Source organism: Loxodonta africana, chromosome 1, assembly GCF_030014295.1.
Source record: "Loxodonta africana isolate mLoxAfr1 chromosome 1, mLoxAfr1.hap2, whole genome shotgun sequence".
In the NCBI taxonomy this organism is placed as follows: domain Eukaryota; kingdom Metazoa; phylum Chordata; class Mammalia; order Proboscidea; family Elephantidae; genus Loxodonta; species Loxodonta africana.
The window spans coordinates 33959229-33980737 of NC_087342.1; the positions used below are offsets into that span (position 1 = coordinate 33959229).

General features: G+C 38.5%; 1 protein-coding gene across 10 annotated transcripts in view; it reads right to left on the reverse strand.

Moving 5' to 3' along the window:
* Window positions 1-21509, reverse strand: part of FXR1 (FMR1 autosomal homolog 1) — a 70720-nt gene that overhangs the window by 10771 nt on the left and 38440 nt on the right. For 5 of the 10 annotated variants that reach the window (XM_010592789.3, XM_023551497.2, XM_023551500.2 and 2 more), the window contains 9 exons: window positions 18793-18864; window positions 18231-18379; window positions 17907-18000; window positions 17366-17482; window positions 16327-16497; window positions 12923-13001; window positions 9018-9127; window positions 2765-2851; window positions 853-1060 (listed from right to left, as the gene is read on the reverse strand). In XM_010592789.3, coding sequence (XP_010591091.1) covers window positions 853-1060; window positions 2765-2851; window positions 9018-9127; window positions 12923-13001; window positions 16327-16497; window positions 17366-17482; window positions 17907-18000; window positions 18231-18379; window positions 18793-18864 — 1087 coding nt within the window. The remainder of the gene's footprint in view (window positions 1-852; window positions 1061-2764; window positions 2852-9017; window positions 9128-12922; window positions 13002-16326; window positions 16498-17365; window positions 17483-17906; window positions 18001-18230; window positions 18380-18792; window positions 18865-21509) is intronic. The other 5 variants (XM_023551501.2, XM_023551498.2, XM_010592790.3 and 2 more) reach the window with 3 other exon arrangements.

A 21509-nucleotide genomic window follows, 5' to 3' on the forward strand; every position in this document is an offset into this window, starting at 1 on the left:
AACTGTCATTAATATTAAATGTGCTATCACTATTAAAGACATAGACCTCAGAACTACCTCTTTGCCTCAAAACAAGAGTGATGAACTAACTACAGTCATGCGTCGCTTAACATCCATGACACGTTCTGTGAAATAGGACGTTATGTGATTTGGACACCGTGCAAACACCATATTACGGATGAAGGTCCTCATAGACATTTGCTTCCAGAATAAGGAGATTCCATCCGTATTAAAAATTCCCTGGGGCAAATAACCCCCCTCTATGATTTATGATTAGTTTACCTAGGTTTCAACAAATTCTACTGCTGCCTTTGCATCAGCCCTCGCAGACTCACCACTCGCTTTCAGATTATGCAGCGAAAAATGTTTGAGAACCTTGAACCACCCAGAGCTAGCACTAAACTCGGTGTTCTAGCCTGGTACTCCTTTTTCTTTTACCCTTTCTGAACAAATTTTGTGCCTTAGCAGTGACTGTCAAAGTGCTGAGAGGGATTCATTTTTGTGCTTGGTCCTAAATCCACGTCATTAGGAATTTCTCCATATCCGATACAGGCCCCTCTCGCATTTTTGTCAGCCTCATAGCTTTGAGCAGAGCCAATCTTTAACAGCTTGGGGAATTTTTTGTTTTGTTTTCGAGGATCATCATGACTGTCGAGTGCAACATGCCTAAATCTACTACGTCCCATTCTCTGGTCAGGATTTGTGAACTCTATCATAACCTAACGAGATCACAGACGTATATGCTGGTGGACGTTGCCTAAATGGACATTATGCGCTGCATGACTGTAATAATAAGCAAAAGATACTGAAGCACCTAAACTGCAACTACTACTACAAAGAAATTGTTTTTACCATAACCGGAGGTGTAATTAGGGCCCCGCCGACCTCTGCCTCTTCCACTATAAGACCTAGAACCTTGTACAGAAGAGACGGTACTTTCATCAGTGGCATATCCTTTTTCTTTTTCAGGCCCTCTGGTGGAAGAAGGTCTGAAACCCATACCAATCTGTCGTAGCTGTTCATCAATCTGTAGGCGTTCCATTCTTAGCTGTTCTACTTCCTATAATCAAAACAAAAATGGGTAAAGTCTTCTTAAAGCCTGAAAACTGTACTTCCTACCCACAAAAGAAGCTTGGGCAATTACTTGGGTAAATAAAGCAGCAACCTCTTGGTAAATAAAACTTATAAAGTCATTTGCTGATCCAATTCAATGAACATTTACTGAATGCCTTAGCATGAGCCAATCACACTAAGTGCTATGGTCACATAACACAAAAAAATACACAGACTCTCCACTCTAGGAGATATTTAACAGACAAGCTTTAAAATCCCTTATTCATTAAATAGCTAATAATCACACAAATACCAGATTTTGTTCTCAAGGAGGTAAAACTGCTGAATGAGGTACAAGCCACACATACAAAAGGTACCATGAACAAGCTACTCTTCTATCAGCGTAATAACACCTGAGCTGTGACCTGGATGGACTGGTAGACTTGGTAATTCAGAAACTGAGGTCATTACAGGATGTGAAGGTAACGTGTCTAAGGAAAGCTCTTGGCTAAAAGGTAACAGAATGCTGAAACGTAAAGCATGGGCTTAAAATGCTAGGCTGAGTTCTGCCTTATTATGGAGATGGCTTTCAAGGAAAATGAATTACAGTACCAGAGGTGCTGTCAAGACATCAAAAAAAAAAAAAAAAACAATGTATAAGAGTCTGAAAGGAAAAGAAACTAGAAGCAGACAGCAACTGAGGATAATACAATACCCTAGGCAAGAGAAACTAGTCTAATACCCAAAACCCATTTTGAGTTGACTCCGACTTATGCAACCCTACAGAGAAGAGTAGAACTGCCCCATAGAGTTTCCAAGGCTGGTGTTTTTGGGTTAATCTTTACAGAAGCAGACTGCCACATCTTTCTCCCGCAGAGTGGCGGGTGGGTTTGAACCGCCAACCTTTCAGTTAGCACCCGAGTACTTTAACCACTGTGACATTAGGGCTCCTTACTAGTCCAATAGCAGGAATAAAAGGATGGGAATGAATAAAAAGTTACTATAGCAATAAAATGTTAATAATTTACAGGTCATTTGTATTCTCAAACCTTGCTCTCTGCGTGCCAACTCAGTCTATTCCGGTAACAATGGTTAAGAACCATCAAACTCTTTCTATGGAGGTAGTGCAGCTAAACCATACACAGTTACCACGGGAAGCCCAACAACGCTCCTTCTGGTTCTACACCTTATTTACATGTGAAGTATAAAAGAAAAAACAAAATGGCTCCAGTACAGAACATGCAAATACTTACGTGATGACACACTACTACTACATTCGCTGCCATCGAATTGACTCTGACTCATAGCACCCTATAGGACAGAGTACAACTGCCTGTAGGGTTTCCAAGGAGCAGCTGATGGATTTGAACTGCCGACTTTTTGGTTAGCAGCCATAGCACTTAACCACTGCACCACCCAGGGCTCCACAAGTAATTATAGCCCGGTCTTAAGTGACAACAGCCCAGTCAAATTACAACAACACAAAGAGTGACTGCTGCTTAAACAATAAGGAAAGGAAAAAAAAAAAAAGTTCAGAGGAAAGAATGGAAACAGTATGCATGCCAATCATTTTATTTGGCAAAGAGCATTCTTAAATCCTTATATAGAAAACAGGAAAAAGCTGAAGATGAATTAACCAAAGATGTGAATTTCTGTATGAATACATATGAAATGTTTAACACATGGGATGAAATATTACAAGTATACAAACCTTCAGATAAGCGATATGGTACTCTAGAAGAACCTGGACGTTTCCAATGCTTTCTTTAGTGCCAACAAATACAAACGGAACCATACCCTATAAGAAAACACAGCATTCTCAGTATTTAACATTTGAACAAAGCTCTAGTCTGAATATGGCATATAACTTACAAAACTTCCCTAGAACACAGCAATTTGCATCTACTGAACTTCAAGACTAAAAAAAAACTTCTAAAGTCACTAATTTGAAGTACTAAGATTTTCAGTAACATCGTATCTGCGCAAAAAAGTTAACAACACGAATCGTGTTGTAAAAAATAGTTTATAAAGGGTTTCCTGATTTCTAATTCTCAAAGTACATAAATCAACTTTAAAGAGATTGTCCTTCAAAATGGCATGAATTACAGACTAGATTTAACAACTTAGTACTGATAGATAGCTTTAAAACATAATAAAGCACTTGAGCCAACTTATCCCTATATTACGTGGTCAGGTAACAAAACCTTGAGTTTGAAGGCCTGTGAGCTGGACAGACAAGGTGTATCCTGACCATAACAGAACTATCACCTACAAAGTATTTACATGATACAAAAATCAAGGAATTACTGAAAGTCTTTAGTATTAAAGCAAATCAAAGGATTAAGCCAGATCTGGTTTACTTTGCTGAACTTCAAAACCCTAAGGTTTTAAAAAGTGGGAGAGAAATAAGAGGGTTAAATGAGGGTTTTTTTTTTTTTTTTTTCTTTAAAGAAACACAGCTCCACCTTCCTGCTGAGGAAATGACAGCCAAGCCTAAGTGAACTCTTCAAGTCAGTTTCACTGTAACTCCTCTCCTTCATTTTACAGAGTAATTCCCAGCAAGTTATTTAAACAGACTGGCTTCAGAATTTTTTCTAAAAACGGAATTAAATGTGGCTTAGGAACCTCAGGTTCTATGTATGAAACTACTCTATGATTTATTTCCAAACACATTTTTAAAAAATGGAAATTGGTGAATTTTAGACTTGGGAAAATAAAAAAGAAGGAAGGCACCAAGGCAGGTGCCAGAGATTCAACAGAACACAGCTAGAGAGGACCTTGGAGAAAAGCCCTAAAGCCTCTGTGGAGTAGGAGACTAGACTGTGCAGAAATAGTTACAACTGCCAAGTATGAAACCAGACTGCACAGAAATCGTTACAGCTGGAAGTAGGAGACTAGAGGGTGCAGAAATTGTTACAACTGCGAAGTATCAAACAAGGAAATCTAACTTAACCGCAGTCAGTGAGGAAGCCTTGCCCTACTCTCAGGAATTCAAAGGCAGGTGAGACATTCAAAGTGAATATAAGCCCATGCTTCTGGAACTATATCATGTATCCTACATCCATATCTTATTTAGTGCTCATTAAAAAGTAACTTTAAGAAATTATTATTATCCCAACTTTACAGAACGAGACAACTGAGGACACAAAAGAAATCATCTGACCAAAGGCACAAAATTAGCAACTGATAAGAGCCAATTTCATATCCCCGTACCTAATTCCAAATACTAAAACTCTCAGCAACCCCACGTCACAGAGTAGACCTGAGCCCCATAGAGTTTTCTTGGCTTTAATCTTTACGGAAGCAGATCATCAGGACTTTCTTCTGTGGCACTGGTGGATGGGTTCAAACGCCAACTTTTCAGTTAGTAGTAGAGCACGATGGCACAGTTTTTTTTTCCTTCTAATCAAGCACAATCACTCATGCTACTGAAGGACCTAATTCCAAATAATACGTTTTTATAATTGCCAGGATCTATGCTAAGGAGGAAACCCTGGTGGCATAGTGGTTAAGTGCTACAGCTGCTAACCTCCCAAGGGCTGGCAGTTCAAATCTGCCAGGCGCTCCTTGGAAACTCTATGGGGCAGTTCTACTCTGTCCTATAGGGTCGCTATGAGTCGGAATCGACTCAACGGCACTGGCTTTGGTTTTTTTTTTTTTTCTGGTTTGATGCTAAGGTAGAAGAGCTCAGCTGCTCATTGAAAGGTTGGCAGTTCAAACCCACCAACTGCTCCACAGAAGAAAGATGTGGCAGTCTGCTTCCGTAAAGGTTATAGCCTTGGAAACCCTATAGGGCAGTTCTACTCCATCCTACAGGGTCGCTGAGTCAAAATCGACTTGATGGCAATAAAACCAAGTCCTAGCCCTAAAGGCACTCATAATCTCAGAAAAGATACTAAACATTCCTACAATAATCTCACTGCACAACAGTAGTGACATGAACAAAAAACAGAGGAGTATTAGGTAAAATGTGAATTACTCCACCCCCAGTGTGGAATGCTGGGGGAATTCGTAAGAGTAAATATTATTATTGTGGACATTAACAACAAATAGAATTTTACCAAGTAGATAAAGAAGGAAAAGCCATTCCAGACAGATGGGTCTGCAAGGAATAAGAGAAACACAATGCCCTGACCTTGAATGAGAGATGTTATCATCAATAGTTACCTCCAAAGAAAAGGAGAAGTGAAAAGAATCCTTAAACGAATATATTTTACAGAATACTTTACTTGGCTATTTTAAAGCCCTAATAAAGAAAAAAATTCAGAGTTAAATGATTATTACGAATAAAAGAGTTCACACTTCTAAGAGTTATTTCAGTAAAACTGCAAGGTTTTCAAAAATGCTAAAAACTGATTTTTATTTAATAGATGGCACTGAGACAACAAAGTAACACTCCAGAAAAAATAAAGCTGGATTTCTATTCCTGATAATTTACATCAATAAATTCCAGTTGAAGAAAAAAATTACACATTGAAGAATAAAATTATGAGTGGATTTCTGAATGATCTAGGAGCAAGATCTTGCCAAACATGAGACAAAATCCAGAATCATAAAGCAAAATATTATTTTTAAAAAACAACAATATTAAAAATTTAAAAAATCTATATAGGAAAAAATTCAAGTTAAAAGAAGCAAGGAATATGTCCCACATATTTCCTTAAATGTAAAAAGAGACAAAATTATGCAAAGGATAAAAAAAATAAAAATGTTCTTTCAAACATGAAAAGGTAACATGTACACCCTTCCAGAGCAACAAAATTTGGTAAAATCCAGTAGCGACAAATATATAGGAAAAGGGGCACATTTTCCTATACTCGTGGAGGGAATGTGTGGGAAAATAACCAACAAAATCTAAAAATTTAAATAGCTTATACCCCTTTGATCTAACAAATCCACTTCCAGGAATTTGCTCTGCAGTTGTACTTGGGAACAGCGCTGTTTGTAACAGCAAACAAAGCCGTGAAGAGGTAGCCTGACAGCTGCCTGAAGTCACGGCAAGGAAGGAAGGAGAGCAAGGGACAGGACACATACTTTTCTTTCTCAGGCTACACCGTTCTGGGCTATTCAACTTCTACATGAACATATTTGTTTTACAATTAAAAACTCAAACCTAGTTTCAAAAACCTTAAGTGAAAACAATATAAGATTGAAAAACAGTCAGTAAATACTGATTTACACAGATATTGATGCTACAGGACACATGGTGAGAAAGATCTCCTCAGGCAAATGGTAGGTCACCAAAGACTTCTGGTTACAAACAGCTTATATTGTGAAATTGCGCCCTCAGTAATCCAAAACCAACCTTTGGATTTGTTTAAGCATGATTTTGAAAACAAAGATTTTACATAAAAATCAGGCTTCCAGCTTCTCTTAAAAATACCTCAGTCACCAATTAGACAGTAGATAAAGAACTTTAGGTGAAGGGAAAGACAGCACACAATTCAGGGGAGGTCAGCGCAATTGGACTAAACCAAAAGCAAAGTTTCCTGAATAAACTGAATGCTTCAAAGGCCAGCGTAGCAGGGGCAGGGGTCTGGGGACCATGGTTTCAGGGGACATCTAAGTCAACTGGCAAAATAAAATCTATTAACAAAACATTCTGCATCCCACTTTGAAGAGTGGCGTCTGCGGTCTTAAATGCTAGCAAGCAGCCATCTAAGATGCATCAATTGGTCTCAGCCCACCTAGATCAAAGGAGAATGAAGGACACCAAGGACATAAGGCAATTACAAGCCCAAGAGACAGAAAGGGCTACATGAACCAGAGACTACATCATCCTGAGACCAGAACAACTAGATGGGTGCCCAGCTACAACCGATGACTGCCCTGACAGGGAACACAACAGAGAACCCCTGAGGGAGCAGGAGAGCAGTGGGATGCAGACTCCAAATTTTCATAAGACCAGACTTAACGGTCTGAGACTGGAAGGACCCCGGTGGTCATGGCCCCCAGACATTCTGTTGGCCCAGGACAGGAACCATTCCCGAAGCCAACTCTTCAGATATGGATTGGACTGGACAATGGGTTGGAGAGGGATGCTGGTGAGGAGTGAGCTTCTTGGATCAGGTGGACACTTGAGACTATGTTGGCATCTCCTGCCTGGAGGGGAGAGGAGAGGGTGGAGGGGGTTAGAAGCTGATGAAATGGATACAAAAAGAGAGAGTGGAGGGAGAGAGCGGGCTGTCTCATTAGGGGGAGAGTAATTGGGAGTGCATAGCAAGGTGTATATGGGTTTTTGTGTGAGAGACTGACTTGACTTGTAAACTTTCACTTAGAGCGTAATAAAAATTATTAAAAAAAAAACCTCAAGAAAAAGCAACACCAAAAGCAGCCAGACTGGAGCTGAGCAGTACCCACTTCTCCTAAGCAAAGGCTCCATCCTCCCCACCCGTCACATACAGCTCAACCTCCGAACAACTTCTATTTCTGCTTGGCCCCTATAATCCTCAACTCTGGCACAGAAACGGCTGTAACAATGATCAAACCTACAAACACAGGGAAGAGTCCAATGATTTCTTTTTTAGGAAGGAAGGCCTAGAAGAATTAGCTTACAACAAGATGGAACATACTGGAAAACAACTGGGGATGATAAGTTAATCTAAGAGAAGACCGGATCAGATATTAACATCAAATTTAGAAATTTATACTGCAGCCATTAATGGCCCCGGCCAGTAAACATCATTTTCAGACCAATTTTTTAGGTGGTGGCGGTACGTCAAATGGATCATCATTATTTTACAAACCAAGTAGAAAGAGAAGAAGTACTGATTATAATGGCACATCATCATTAATTTTAAGCCTTATCTCAAATACATCCTAAAATCATAAAAAACTCCGGAGGGGGGTTGTTTGTAAAAGTTACAAAATTTTTTTGAAGCTGTATAGGATAAAACCACCAGAAACAGTATTCCAAGTCACAACTACTCATTGATCTAATACTAACACATTTGCTTTTCTCATTCATTTTTAGGTGTATATTCATCTCCACATCCTAATTGCCAACAAACCCATTAAAGATAGCCACTTCCTTTGTTCCTTTTAGAATAAAAGAACTGGCTACCTTTAATGGGTTTGTACACAATATCCAATACATGGTGTGAAGATATTTATTGCAGGCTAAAAGACATTTAAAAAAATAAAATAAAATAAAAATTTTTATTTTTTAAATGTCTATACATTTCTTCTTTTCCTTTCTTTTTTCTAAAGAATGATTGTATTCAACAGGCTAACATAAAGTTCTCCCAAACAGTACGCCATTATGCAAAATTAAAGAGGGTGTGAAGGTTCTGCTTTCTGGAGGATAATTTGGGGAAAATCCTTGCCTTATGTTCAGGCATACAAAGTTGAAGTCAAGTATGCAGACAGAGCTCACTGCTGGAGCCATAAATGTGACTGAGATCCTTTAGTGATATGGAGGAAGAAAGAATGGAACTGCAGGCAAAACATCAACATGGGAAAAGACAGTGTAAAAGGAAGGAATTTCCTGAAAGCCAGGGTTAGAATTAATGCAACATAAAAGCTGAAAGGAATTTAAATATAAAATATATTTAAACATAAAAGCTTGAAGGAATTTAAATTAAGAAATGGTCAATGCTTTCAGACTTTACAAAAAGGTCGAGTATGATCTATCAAGAATTCCTTTATAACAGACTGTCTTGTTAATTCTATAATCTTACATGTCAAGTATAAAACAGTACTGTTGAGATTACCAAATTGAAACTTTTAACATTAAGAATTGGCTTTTTTACTGAAGTACTGAGAAACCAACTAAGAACCCAAGGCTTACGCATCAAGAGATGAATTGTCTTCTAAGTGTGTGAAGCAATTTTACAAAGGGGTGGTTGGGCAGGACATCATACCAGAGTGTAAGTAGCTTACTAGATACAACAGTTTCTAAAACAATACCCAAAATATAAAAGAACATGGGGGGGGGGGTACTTAATTACATTTTTAACACTTACATCTTCTCTAGGTAGCTTATTTTCATTGTCTCCTTCAATTCTCACCCGAACCACTCCAGATTTGTCTACTATTTCTTGAATAACTTTGCCGTTTTTTCCAATTACTTTTCCTTTGGTAAGAGAAAACAAATATAATGATGAATTAAAAACCAATACTGCTATCCTTTCAATACCAGTCCAAATAATTTCTGACTTTCTACCAAATTATAACAAGCAAAGCTCCACCTCCTTTTTACTCTCATTTGCTCACCCTAAAGACTATTGAGGAAACTAATCCTTGGTCTGACACTTTCTTTGTTCTTCAGTGTCCCTATTATTACCTGGGATTTACAATGCTCCTGACATGTAAGACATTTTCAAAGTCTAAACACTTTATATGTCCTACACAGCTTTTACTGTTTTAAAACTTTTATTAAGTCTAACCTATTTTGAAAGCCTGGATATATACATAAAGGTTAACAGAAACTTATTTTGTCACTAATCCTATCATTTGTTTATTTTTAATACACATATCATTATTCATACTATTAATGAATCCACCAATCCTGCTTTCATTGGCATGTTTCTATCTGCCCAAGATAACCAGTGACATGAAGGCACCTTCAAAATGAGTATTCTCTTCAGTAAAACAGAATGTTTACGTGTAACAAGTAGCACACCTTGCATCAAGAGGCCCAGTGTATAAAGTGCCTGACGGCTAAGATGCAAGCACACAGAGGAAGGCAGTGCTAGGCCCAGTGTATAAAGTGCCTTCCAGCCAAGATGCACACAGAAGAAGACCGTCTTGCTCACTGCCTTGCTAGGTGTGGGAACTGTCAAATGACATGATGCCCAAATTATTCACCTTCTCCACACTGTAACTTGTCAGTTTGTCAAACAGCAGTTATTGAGAATCCAATAACTAAAGGAGAAACTAAAACAAGGGCAGAAGGCTCTCTTCCCCTGAGAAACTTGCTATCTAGTTATAAAAACAACATACACTCCTACAATAACAAAGCGATACTGGGTAGCATCACCTAGTAATAGAAGCAAATACTCAGGTGACCTTCGGTTTATAGAACAGATGTAACCCTTGTAAAACTGACAGCAATACCTTACTTATATTAGGTCCACATCCCTATTTATTTTATTAAATCAGCAATCCATTTCCACAGAAAAATTCCACTAAAAAAAAGGATTCTGGCTGAAAGAGGTTATACTCGCAGCTTTCCTATTGCATGTTTCAAAGAACAGTTTCCATTAAAGAATGAATAAGGGGACAACAGCAACAGCAACCTGGTCAATACAGCAAAGGCCCTATCCCAGGTAGGATTTTCTTATACTCCTATTCCTGGCCCCAAACCTCCTCCCCATCAATAACTCTAAATTTAAAAGCATCAGCAACTGAACAGGTAACAATGGAGCAGGACGCGGAAGCCAGCATGTTCTCTCTTGTCTGGACAGCCCTATCAGCAGCTCATAAACCTTCACTGTTAGCACAGTGAATCCCAGGCAGCAACTCCATCCCTGACCCTGCCAAAAATAAGCAAATACCTTTTCTAAAAAACTAAAAATCATGATGTATCATAATCCCTCCCCCAGAATCTTTGCTCCTTCCTTCCTGTGAATTATTCCAATGGTGAGTGAACATCCATCACTCTTCTGGAGTCCTTGGCAGGGACCTACCTGCAAGTTTTATTTAGTCCCACCAGAGACTGTCAATACTTTAACTGATCATTTCCACAGATTAAATTCCAGGGCATACTGACACACTGGAGCAGACCTATAGTATAAATTAAGCATAAATGCTAAAGGGACTGAGAAGTGATTAAAGAAAGCTTTCAGGAGTTGAGCTTTGATCCATTTGCAGAGCAATGTTCGCATATTCTTTTCTTCTTCTCATCTGGGAGAGGTGGGAATGGTTAAGTCCTACAACTCCTGGAACACAACTGCAAGGGAATCCTCTCTGGGACTTACCCACCAAATGATTCTCATTTGCTTTTACTCCTTGGTCCTCTTTTTTCTCTTCAACTTGGACTAAGAATTCCCTTTTTAAATGACTGCTTCAACCATAAAACATTCTGGAGGGAGATGTAGTATTATTACCTATGGCAGAGAATGGAAGCCTGTACACTAGTCCACAGTATTTTACCAACACGTAACAGTTGCTGCTACCGTGTATTCCCTAAAGAGCACAAAAACCACCAAATAACAAAGGCCAACCAAGATCAGGTAGAGGAAAAGATAGACATGACAAGTACTCACATCACTGCACTGATAAAGGAAAAAAAGAATCAAAGAACTAATCTATCTAATACCCTTAAATTCTGAAATATCAGGAATTTCTGCTCAGCCCCACAAACTCTTTAAGGCCAAAGCTCTCTTCTACAGAAATGCTGAGTGGGAAAGAGCCATAACTCCCTTACACACCCCCCCGCCAAGTCGTTTTCACAAGTGAGGAAGCCTAGTAAAGGGAGGGTACATTCTGCAGAGCATCCACCACCACACTAGCACTTGATGGAGATGAAAATAAGTATGAGGCCAACAAACAAGGGCAGTACCTTCAAAAGATGCTTTCTTGTCAAGCCATCTCATCTGACAGTGATAAACATTTGATAGCATTTTGTGCCTTACCATTTATAAAAGTTATGCAAAATTCTTGAAGCTTACATTCAATTTTAACATTTCAACTCATCTTTCCAGTTCAGTCTATAAGGAACAATGTTACGCCAAGAACTGATAAAATGCAGTTCACATAATCAGCAGTATGTCTTATCTACCCAATTGTTTAGGCAGAACTTAAAAGCTTTTTACATAACCACTGATAGCTGAATTCCAAGAAACTGTCCAAATTCTTGTGTTGTAAACCATTTTCTCTGAGTTCACTACCTGTCACTGGCTGAAACCAACACCTCTGTATAATGGGGAGCTTTTTCCTCCTATTAATTATTTTACAAGATTTAACAAACAGAACAAGAGCTAGGAAACCATTTCCTACAAGCAGTATAGGCCTAATTACATAAATGGTACCCAAGGGGCTGAAACTATTTTCTTAAGGTCAAAAAACCTAATGAGACAGTGGGGGACAAAAACTCAGCCCCCTCCTAATAATTTCACTAATTATACCAATGCTTCTTTGTATTAAATGTTTAAGATGATCACCGAGTATTTAATACTTAAAGCTTTCCCATTTGTCTCAAATCACATTTAAAAGGATAAATAGCACAGATGTAGTGCTTATTAATAACAGAGCTATTAAACAACTCACCCCAAGGTATAACGCGCATTTACAGTACAGTTGCAGCCTCAAGTTTTGTCACTTAATAGTTTCCATTGATAGTGCTGAAATCTTAACAATGAAACCTTCCCTTGTAACGTCTTCATCATGCTTTTCTCCTGCCCACGACTTCTTACCTTATTCTATGCCTTTGCAACAACCAATTATTACTTATTCAGGGCCTACGTGTGGAAGTTTATTACCCTACTGTTAGTCCACTGTTACTTTTTCTTCTGCACTAAACAAAAGAAAAATATTATCACAAACACCATCTCAAAAAAATACTATCACAATGTTGATGGATATATGAATGATAAAGAAATTAAAGAGATGACAACAGGAAAGAGTCCAAGGGATGAAAAGGCTTAAAAAAACTGTCATGACAAACTTATAAAAATCATGGGTCTTATTATCAGTGGGTCACCCTGTACAAAAGAAAAAAATTATCTTTACTTTTTAACATATCACAGTAACGAGGTATAGTCACACACAATGTTATCATCAAAAACTGAAAACAAGTATTGCTATACAACTACTCGACATAACTAAACAGAACAAGGTATCCGACAACCAAGACTAGTTTTCCATTAAGTCACTGTACGTAACTAAATAATCTTTAACTTATTAAACGTTTAGTAAAATTACGTACCAACGAGATTCCTAGGAACCTGAATAAAATCCTCCACAAATTCCAAGAAACCTCTCGCCTTCTTGACGGCATCAGCACTCTGCAGAGGGGCAACAACAAACATGAAGTCAAAACCTGAAGCAACCCACAACTCAAAGCAGAAACATGCACAAGAAAGGAGACATATCTGAATTCTTATTACGCTCTACTAAAAGATTCTGCTCAGCTGACAAGAGTGACATTTCAAGTTAAGTAATTCACGAAATCCTAAAGAATAAGTAATAATAATCAGAGTAATCATTAAAAAATAAGGCTAAAAGAAAACTGTCAGTACTACTGGAACCCAAAAAATGCCAGAAATCTCTCTTAAGTCTCTTTTAAGTTGCTGAGAAACTCTGAAATTACTTATGTTACACAACTACTTAGTAGCCAAGTTTTAACCCAGCCCTAGGTATCCTGGTCCATACTCCCATGTCATATTTCTCCAGGCAAATGTTAAAAACAGACATTGTTCAAATTGTCTAAAAAGTCTGCATTACTGTTTTCTTTTTTTTAGTCCACTCTCAACATCAAAAATGATTTCTTAAAGCTGTTTTTACAGGTGATTTTTTTTTTTTTTTTCAGAAAGTACCTACTGATAAGATTTATCATTCCTTATGAGTTCAATTTTAAAGGACTGGAGAGTAGGTGGGGGGTTTCTAGAGGGAATATATACTGCTCAAATAACTCTCAAGTTCCACTTTTAATGTCTGTCTGCTAACAACCGTAACAAATTTACTGTGTGCTCACTACATCATACATCATATAAAGATTTCTAAAAACTTTATTATTCACTTCTCACAAACTATAAGGCAAGTATTATCATCACCCTCATTTCATAATGAGAACACTAATGCAGGGGGCACTCTCCAAGCCCGTGCAGGCAGCACAGCTCTGAGCTTACACTCGTGACTACGATGCTACAACGCCCACCTCTAAGGATTCAGAAAGAAAAAATAAGGCTTCTCATAAGATTTAGTAATACGACTCAAGCTTTTCTTAAGTTATATATGAAAAGTCAAATAAAAAATGTTAATAAAAAAAATCAACTCATCCATTTATTCTAATTTGGAGGATGGTCTCAATGAAAAGTCTCAATTTTACATAAGGCAGTCCCCTACTCATGACATATTCAAGTTATGATGAAATGCACTTAACGTCTGGGTGTTTTGGTACATCATATCATTAGTAATAGGTACTACATACAACGCTGCAGGGCATTAATTTGCTTATGCTATCATTCTTAGATGTTCACTCACAGATGTTCAATTTTATAATTTACTGTCCAAAAACTGCTGTATAGCAGGCTATCACCTGGTGTACAATGAAGGCGGTGTCAGGAGTCGTAACACATAGAAAGTTGGGCAATGCTCAACTCTAACGACATACGACAACTGCACTGTGCACGCACATGACAGCCGTGACGACTCTGACTTCGTCGTCACGACACTGAAGCCAACTTTACGTAGATTAGGCCTGCAGCATTAATCTCACTCAGCGTTTCATTCCATAAGACCAGTTGTTACTTTGATGCTGAGAGCTGTTCAAGTTTCTCTAACTGTAACACCTGCACTGTTTATACCTCCAACAACACGTCTGATAATAAAACCCACTGCCGTTGAGTTGATTACGACTCATAGCGACCCTACAGGACAGAGTAGAACTGCCCCGTAGAGTTTCCAAGGAGCACCTGGCGGATTCAAACTGCTGACCTTTTGGTTAACAGCCACAGTACTTCACCACTACGCCACCAGCGTTTCCTATGTCTGATAATAAAAGGCAATAATAACGAAAACTGGAAAGAAAAAGAAGTATTCAACTTATGTCAGAACCGACTTCCGACACAGTCGTCAGACAGGAGCCCCACAGCAAGCTGGATCTACCAGTATATACATTTTTAAGTACCTTATTATTTTCATGTTCGTGCAAATGTCACAATCAACCCATGACGAACCATTACCCAAATTCAAATTCTACAAAAGCTATTCTATTATACGCTATTTACTATTGCCACTGCCTGTCACATAGTAAGCGCTCAAAAAACATTTGAGTAATCTTGTAACGGGCATAAAACCGAGTTAAACTCAGCAGTTACATGAAAGAGCTTCTGAAACTAGTACTACTCAGTAAATCCTGCATGCCCTAAATAGCACAAAATGAACTTCAACTGACCTGCGTAAGTAATGATTACTAGCTGATTCATCTCAAATTTCCCTTAAAAGGAGTCTCACTGGTGAGGTGCAATGGATCGCCTTTACATGGCCTTTCTGGCCATAGTCTTGTAACTCTCACCAAATGACTGGGTAGGGCTATGCAAATGAGGTGCTTGTGGCCCACCAACGGAACTGGGTAGCTTGTGAATAATGCAAATAAGGTACATGGTACCCTTCTGGGGGAAGGAGTACGCAAATAAAGTATATGGAACCCTAATGAGGGAAATGGTCAATTTTGCAGCCTGCTAGGCTTAAAATTAGCTATCCCAGAGGCAGATGCAGGGAACCTCACTACCACCAAGAAAGAAGAGCTAAAAGTGCAGTGTGTCTTTTGGACCCAGGATCCTAGCACTTAGAATCTCCCAGACCCAGGAGACAGAACGAGCTGTAACACTAGAGACAGCGAGACAGTGAACAGCAGCAGCACAGAAATGGTGGCAATGTAGGCAGAACCAGGAGGCTGCCAAGAGACAGCAGAGTGGGCTTCCAGGCCCACAGACTGAAAAAGCTGAGTGCTTCGGGTAGACACTTGCTGGCAGAGTGAGGTGCCTCCAGGCACTTGTCAACCTACAGAGCTAGAGAGCTGAGCACCTTCAGACCGAGGCTTACTGGCGGACTGGAGTTCCTCTGAGCACTTATCGGTGGAGCTAAAGAGCGTTATAATACTTGCCCAAGTAGCGCAAAGGCTGGGCCAGCCAAAGAAACCCAACGGGCCAAGGCACCAAGAAGAGACCTGCCTGTGGCCATGGCCGAGAAGCTGTCCTAACCAAAGAACTGTACCGAGTCATTTCTGATCCTCAATTTTAACCTGCTACTTCCCTAATAAACCCCATAAGCCCAAGTATTGTCTGAGTTCTGTGTGGCCACTGCAACAAATTATCGAACCCAGCAGAGAAGTAGAGAGTACCATGGGAGGGACGACTGGTGTCAGAATTGGTAAAAAGGTGAGAGAGAAGGCATGTCTGATCTCCACCTCAGAGCCATCAGCCTTGGGCTACTGATGCCAATAATGACTCTCCTGCCCCCTGGTAAAGTTAGTCGAGAGACTTGATGCCCTTGTGCCATTTTTACAGTACGGGGAAACTGAAATTCCAGTTAGAAATAACAACATTTAACAAATAACAGACACTTAACGTGTTATAACACACTTAGGCAAAGCAGGAAACAGCTTACCTCTCCATAGATTCTAAATGTTCCCGTATCTTCGTCCAGCTCGATAGCTGTTACTCCAGGAACCTTCCTGGCTTGCTGGATGTTACTACCATGAGTTCCTATTGCCAGGCCCATTAAATCTTCTCTCACAACAAATTCCTCATGAAAAGCTGCTGCAAGTTGTTTTGTGCACTAGTTAAAGAAGCAAATTATATATAAAAAGTTTTTTAAAAAGTTTTATCAGTATATTTAATCATGGTTATAGAAAACAGGAGTTCAAAGACAATCAACTTTCCAGAATTACTGATAGTCAGCTCTCCAATTGAGATGGTTCATGTTTCAAAATTCATGTTTAAGTCCTTCATTTGGAATGTTTAAATTAATAGGTACAACGGAAAGTGTGTCCTAAGGATAAACAAACCTCAATTTCTCTAAGTCAGGATAGTGTGCACTTGAATGTGTATTATTAGGCTGGCGGGGGAGGAAGGGAAGGAGGAAGAGGAGGGGGGCGTGGCGGCCCGCATGCAGCAAAATGACCAAGTATCCAAACAGTGTGACAGTGAGAAAATGGAGTGCCTAGGACACGACAGGACAGGAAGCTGTGATGGCATTAGTTTCTGTCTTTAACCACACACTATGTGATGTCCCACGCCTTGTCCTGGTCTCCTTTTACATAAGAGCTGTTATAGTGAAGCAGTCACTGAGGGAAGAGCGACATGACTGACAGGCGACGGGGTGGTAAAAAGGTTAAGGACTGAGTAAAGAACTAACAATACGGTTCTACGGAGTGTTCCTTTCAGTTTCTAAGCTCTTTTGGTAACTATCACCTAATCCCAACCAGAAAAGTCAACCAGCATTTAGTAAGACAAAAAAGGCTGTGTCTGAGAAAGCAGAGAAAATCAATTCTTCTTAAGAGGCAAGACCCCAAACAGCAACCCCACAAAACAGGTCCTGACCTGCCTTATCTAACGGTCAAGTAGTTTGAACCAGGGAACTTGAATATGCTTATGAAACAAATGGGACACACAAAAAAATCTTTTTTAAGGGCAAACCTACTTACTTCTAAATGCTTCGTGGCCTCTTCATTTCTGGACATAAGCATCAACTTTGTACGAATACTTCGCAAATGCATGTCACTTAAAATATTTACCCTCTTCACAGTTGCTTCACTGGCAGACTGTAAATAAAGTAATCACTCAAAAGCTTAAGGACTTTTCAAAATAACACAAACACAGTATTTCACATGACACCTTCCTTAATTGTCATCTACTTCCTCTTCTCCCCTCACCTAATACCTAACTCCACAAGTAAACCTTGTTTTCTTTCTGATTTCCCATATTATTCTGATCTGATATTAAGAATATGTCGGGGGGGGGATCCAGGACCCCACATGCTAAGAATGTTATGACATTAAGAATTTTTTCTCCTTAGTCCAGAAGAGAGAAAAAAATAATCATTTTATAGCTACAAAAAAATTTTTTCTCCCACACTGTTAATAAAATCACTATACACCAAGTCCACCTTAGCTTTCATCTTTTGAAACATCTACTGTAAAATCTGTACAATATCCATGAGTTGCCTAAAATAAGGTGCTATCTTACCAGTATCATTAGCTGTGTGGTTTCCGGATGGTAAAAAATTCTACATGCTCCTACTGCTTTCTTAAAATCTTTATGTGCATTTTCATTAGCACACCTGAAGAGAGATTAATCCATGGGTAAGACCTTAATAATAGACTGAACTTAGACAGCAGGTACAATGCAAACTTAGCATTTCATTTTGACATCCCCCATTAAAACATTTGTTTATTAAAAAGATTTTTTATCAGAAGGTTTTAATTGGGTTACTGGGGAAAAAAGGTTTTTGTAGCAATGAAAAATCCTCTTAATTTTCAAAACAATTCAATAGTAAACAAAATTACTCACGCCTCTCTCAAATCCTCAGGAACATCCACTGTACATTTAAAGAAGGTATTTTTTTTGACAGTTTTATTTTGATTGACAGGTCGAAGTCGTTCAAATGTGACTATTTCATTGTAAGTGGCATCACAAGCAGCATATTCAATGACATAAAACTAAAAGACACCAAAATACTTTAAAAATCCCATCTGAACAAAATAATGTTCTTCAAATGAGTTCTAATTACCTTGCTCAGCTTAACTAGTAGACCCTCCCCCCGTTGTGGCTCAAATACTAAGCAGTGCTTAGTTATATCTATCTGATTTGCCTAAGCTAGGTTTTCACAGGGCATGAATCTCGATGGTCCTCACATGCTTGGGGTGTGCCTCTGGAGCACAGCTTTGGTGTTTGCAAACAGGGAACACAAATAGAAAGAATGGCCTGATGAATTTTTGAAATGCATCATCAATTGTTTCTGAAGTAGGCTTTCAGAAACAAAACTAAGCATTGGAGTAGTATTTACGGAAAAACAAGAGCTGAAACACTTCCTTGGAAACAAGTCACAAAGCCAACTGTTAACATCACTTACTTCTCCTTTCATCATTCTAACTTTAGCCAGCCACCATCCACATGGTTCTTGCTCATTTGCTCTTGAATAAACCTGTTGCGGGGGAGGGAGAGGAGAGGGGAAAAGCCTTGATCCATTCATACCAAAAAGCAATAATATAAATCAGAACTTGTTTTAAATGACAAATCCCATTAAACTTAAAATCCATTGCCGTCGAGTTGAAGATTTCAACTCACGGCGACCCAATAGGACCGAGGAGAACTGCCCCATAAGGTTTCTGAGGCTATATAACCTTTACAGAAATTGGTGTGCTGAGCACAAATTTAACGAAAATATGTATACTTAAATTTCACTATTTAAAATAAAACTGAACCCTTTCTGAGCAATCCAGCTTCTTGGAAATTAAACAATTCTTCTTCCTTTATTCCAAATTCATGGGAATTTAGAAACAGCCCTATTTTAAAGAAATGCTTTGTACAAGGCAGTTTTACACTGTGTAAGGCATGGGTCTTTTCGGGTTCTGTCAACACTATTTAACCAAATTAAGAACTGTTTTCACAAAGTGATAAGCCTATTTTAAAGTTCCTTGAAAGACAGGACATTTAGATCCCTTGCTAAGGAACTTAAATCAAATGTACCAAAATTTTAGCTGAGCAACAAGAAAAACTACACACAATTTTATTAACATGAGAGATTAGGACAATTTTCATTAGGGATCAGAGTTAATTCTTATGATGTAGCAGCTTATCTGACATAATTTCAATATGTGGAAAATGGGGGAGGAATATGGGAAGAGAGAACTAAGAAGAATCCCACAAAAATCTTGATGATAAAACTAAGGCTTTTCTGAGAAAAGAACAAATACTGTATTTTTAAATATACACATTTAAAAATACATTTTTAAAAATCTTCTGTAACATTTTACTCACTGAACAAGGCAGGTATCTTACAATAAAAGACAAAGCACCTCAAATGTGAAATCACTGAGAGTGGGGGAGATTTTCTACTATCCCTCCTGCCCCATAACCCAGAACACTATATATATATCCAGCTTAAGAGAAACTAAAGAACTCTTCAATATCACATTACCTTCAACTTTATAAGCTTTCTTAGTCATCTTCACAAGTAAAACCAACCATAAAAGCAAATACTTACAAATGGCTTCCTGATGCCATTACTAGACCATGACATTATTTAATGCGCTGTAATTTCATCCGAGTCTCATAAACTGGCTGTAAAATCAAACCTAGTAATCAAGCAGCCAAATATGCCCATAAGAAACTGTCAATATTCAACAACTCCTGACCTCCAAGGGTGGAAATTTCGTATGGTCAACTCTAAATAAATGCCTGAAGAGTTCTATGGAAAGCTCTCTCTTGGATCATTTTTATTCAAAATTTATTAAAAAAAAAAAAGTCAATCCCGACTCATAGCAACCCTCCAGAACTGCCCCACAGTGTTTCCAAGTAGCGGCGGGTGGATCTGAACTGCTGACCTTTTGATTAGCAGCTTGAGCTCTTAACCACTGCGCCACCAGGGCTCCTCTAAACTTTTTTTAAGTGATGGCCAAATCAAAGTCACCTTTTACTTCTTCAAAGAGGAAAGGCTGAGGGGGCTGTAAAAGAACAGGGGTTGTGAGTCTGCCACAAAACTGACCACTCCCTATGAATACATGATAATGTATGGCTGAATAACAATCAGAACAACAGGTGAACCTAGTTATCAGGAGCCCAACCTCTAGGCTATTGGACTTTGGACAAGTTAATAAAGTATTTGGTAGGACAGAGAGCCTCAAGAGACCATTATTTTAAACTGAGATAATCTGTTCAGAAGCCTGTCAGTGCTATTTATACAAGTTGCAGCATACTGCTATTAAAATATTTGTGACTAGAAGAAAGAGTGGCCAATGACTTAAATAAAAAAATTGATACACAGGTAAGTTGCCTGTCTTACAATGGGTTTTGTCGTAAGTCGGTTCTGACATAAATCGAATACCTCTTTTTTTTTTCAGTTTTCATTATTATTGCCTTTTATTACCAGTATCTTTATAAATCCGATCTTTGAACATACGTGAGTGAATACCTGAGAATGGTAACATCAGCAAATTACCACCTGCAACCCTGTATGTAGTGCGTATCACTGACTACAAGACATACCCAAAACAACAGCTTAACAGTTGGTAAGTGTGCTTTGTCAAAACTCAAATACTTTGTAAGCTGGGAACTGCCTGTACTAAAAATATTTTATGCAATAAATTACCCTAGAGAAAAGTTATCAAGTTAGATAGATTAAAAACCTAAATACTTAAAACAAGTCTATAAATACTTTAAAAAAAAAAAAAAAAGTAGAAATTCTAAGGAGAAAATTTTGGATGGCCACACAGAAAAACTGACAGATCTGGATACATAAAAATATAACCTCTTAACGGCAAAAGCCAAATGGTTTCTTAAAATTGCTTGGGAGGAAACAACAGACGACATATATAAAAACCTTTACCCATAAAATGCAGAGATTTCCTATATCAACAACTACCTGAGTTAAAAATAATGACAGCCAATCCACAAAGCATGAACCAACAGCCAATAAATTAAAAGATGCTCAGTATCACTAGTGATCAAGGAAACGGAAACTCATGAGACACGCCTTCCATTCATCAGTTTTACCAAATTTTAGAATAATAATAATACAGTCAGTAAATCTATAGGGAAATTGACAAACTGACATCTTCACATAACAGT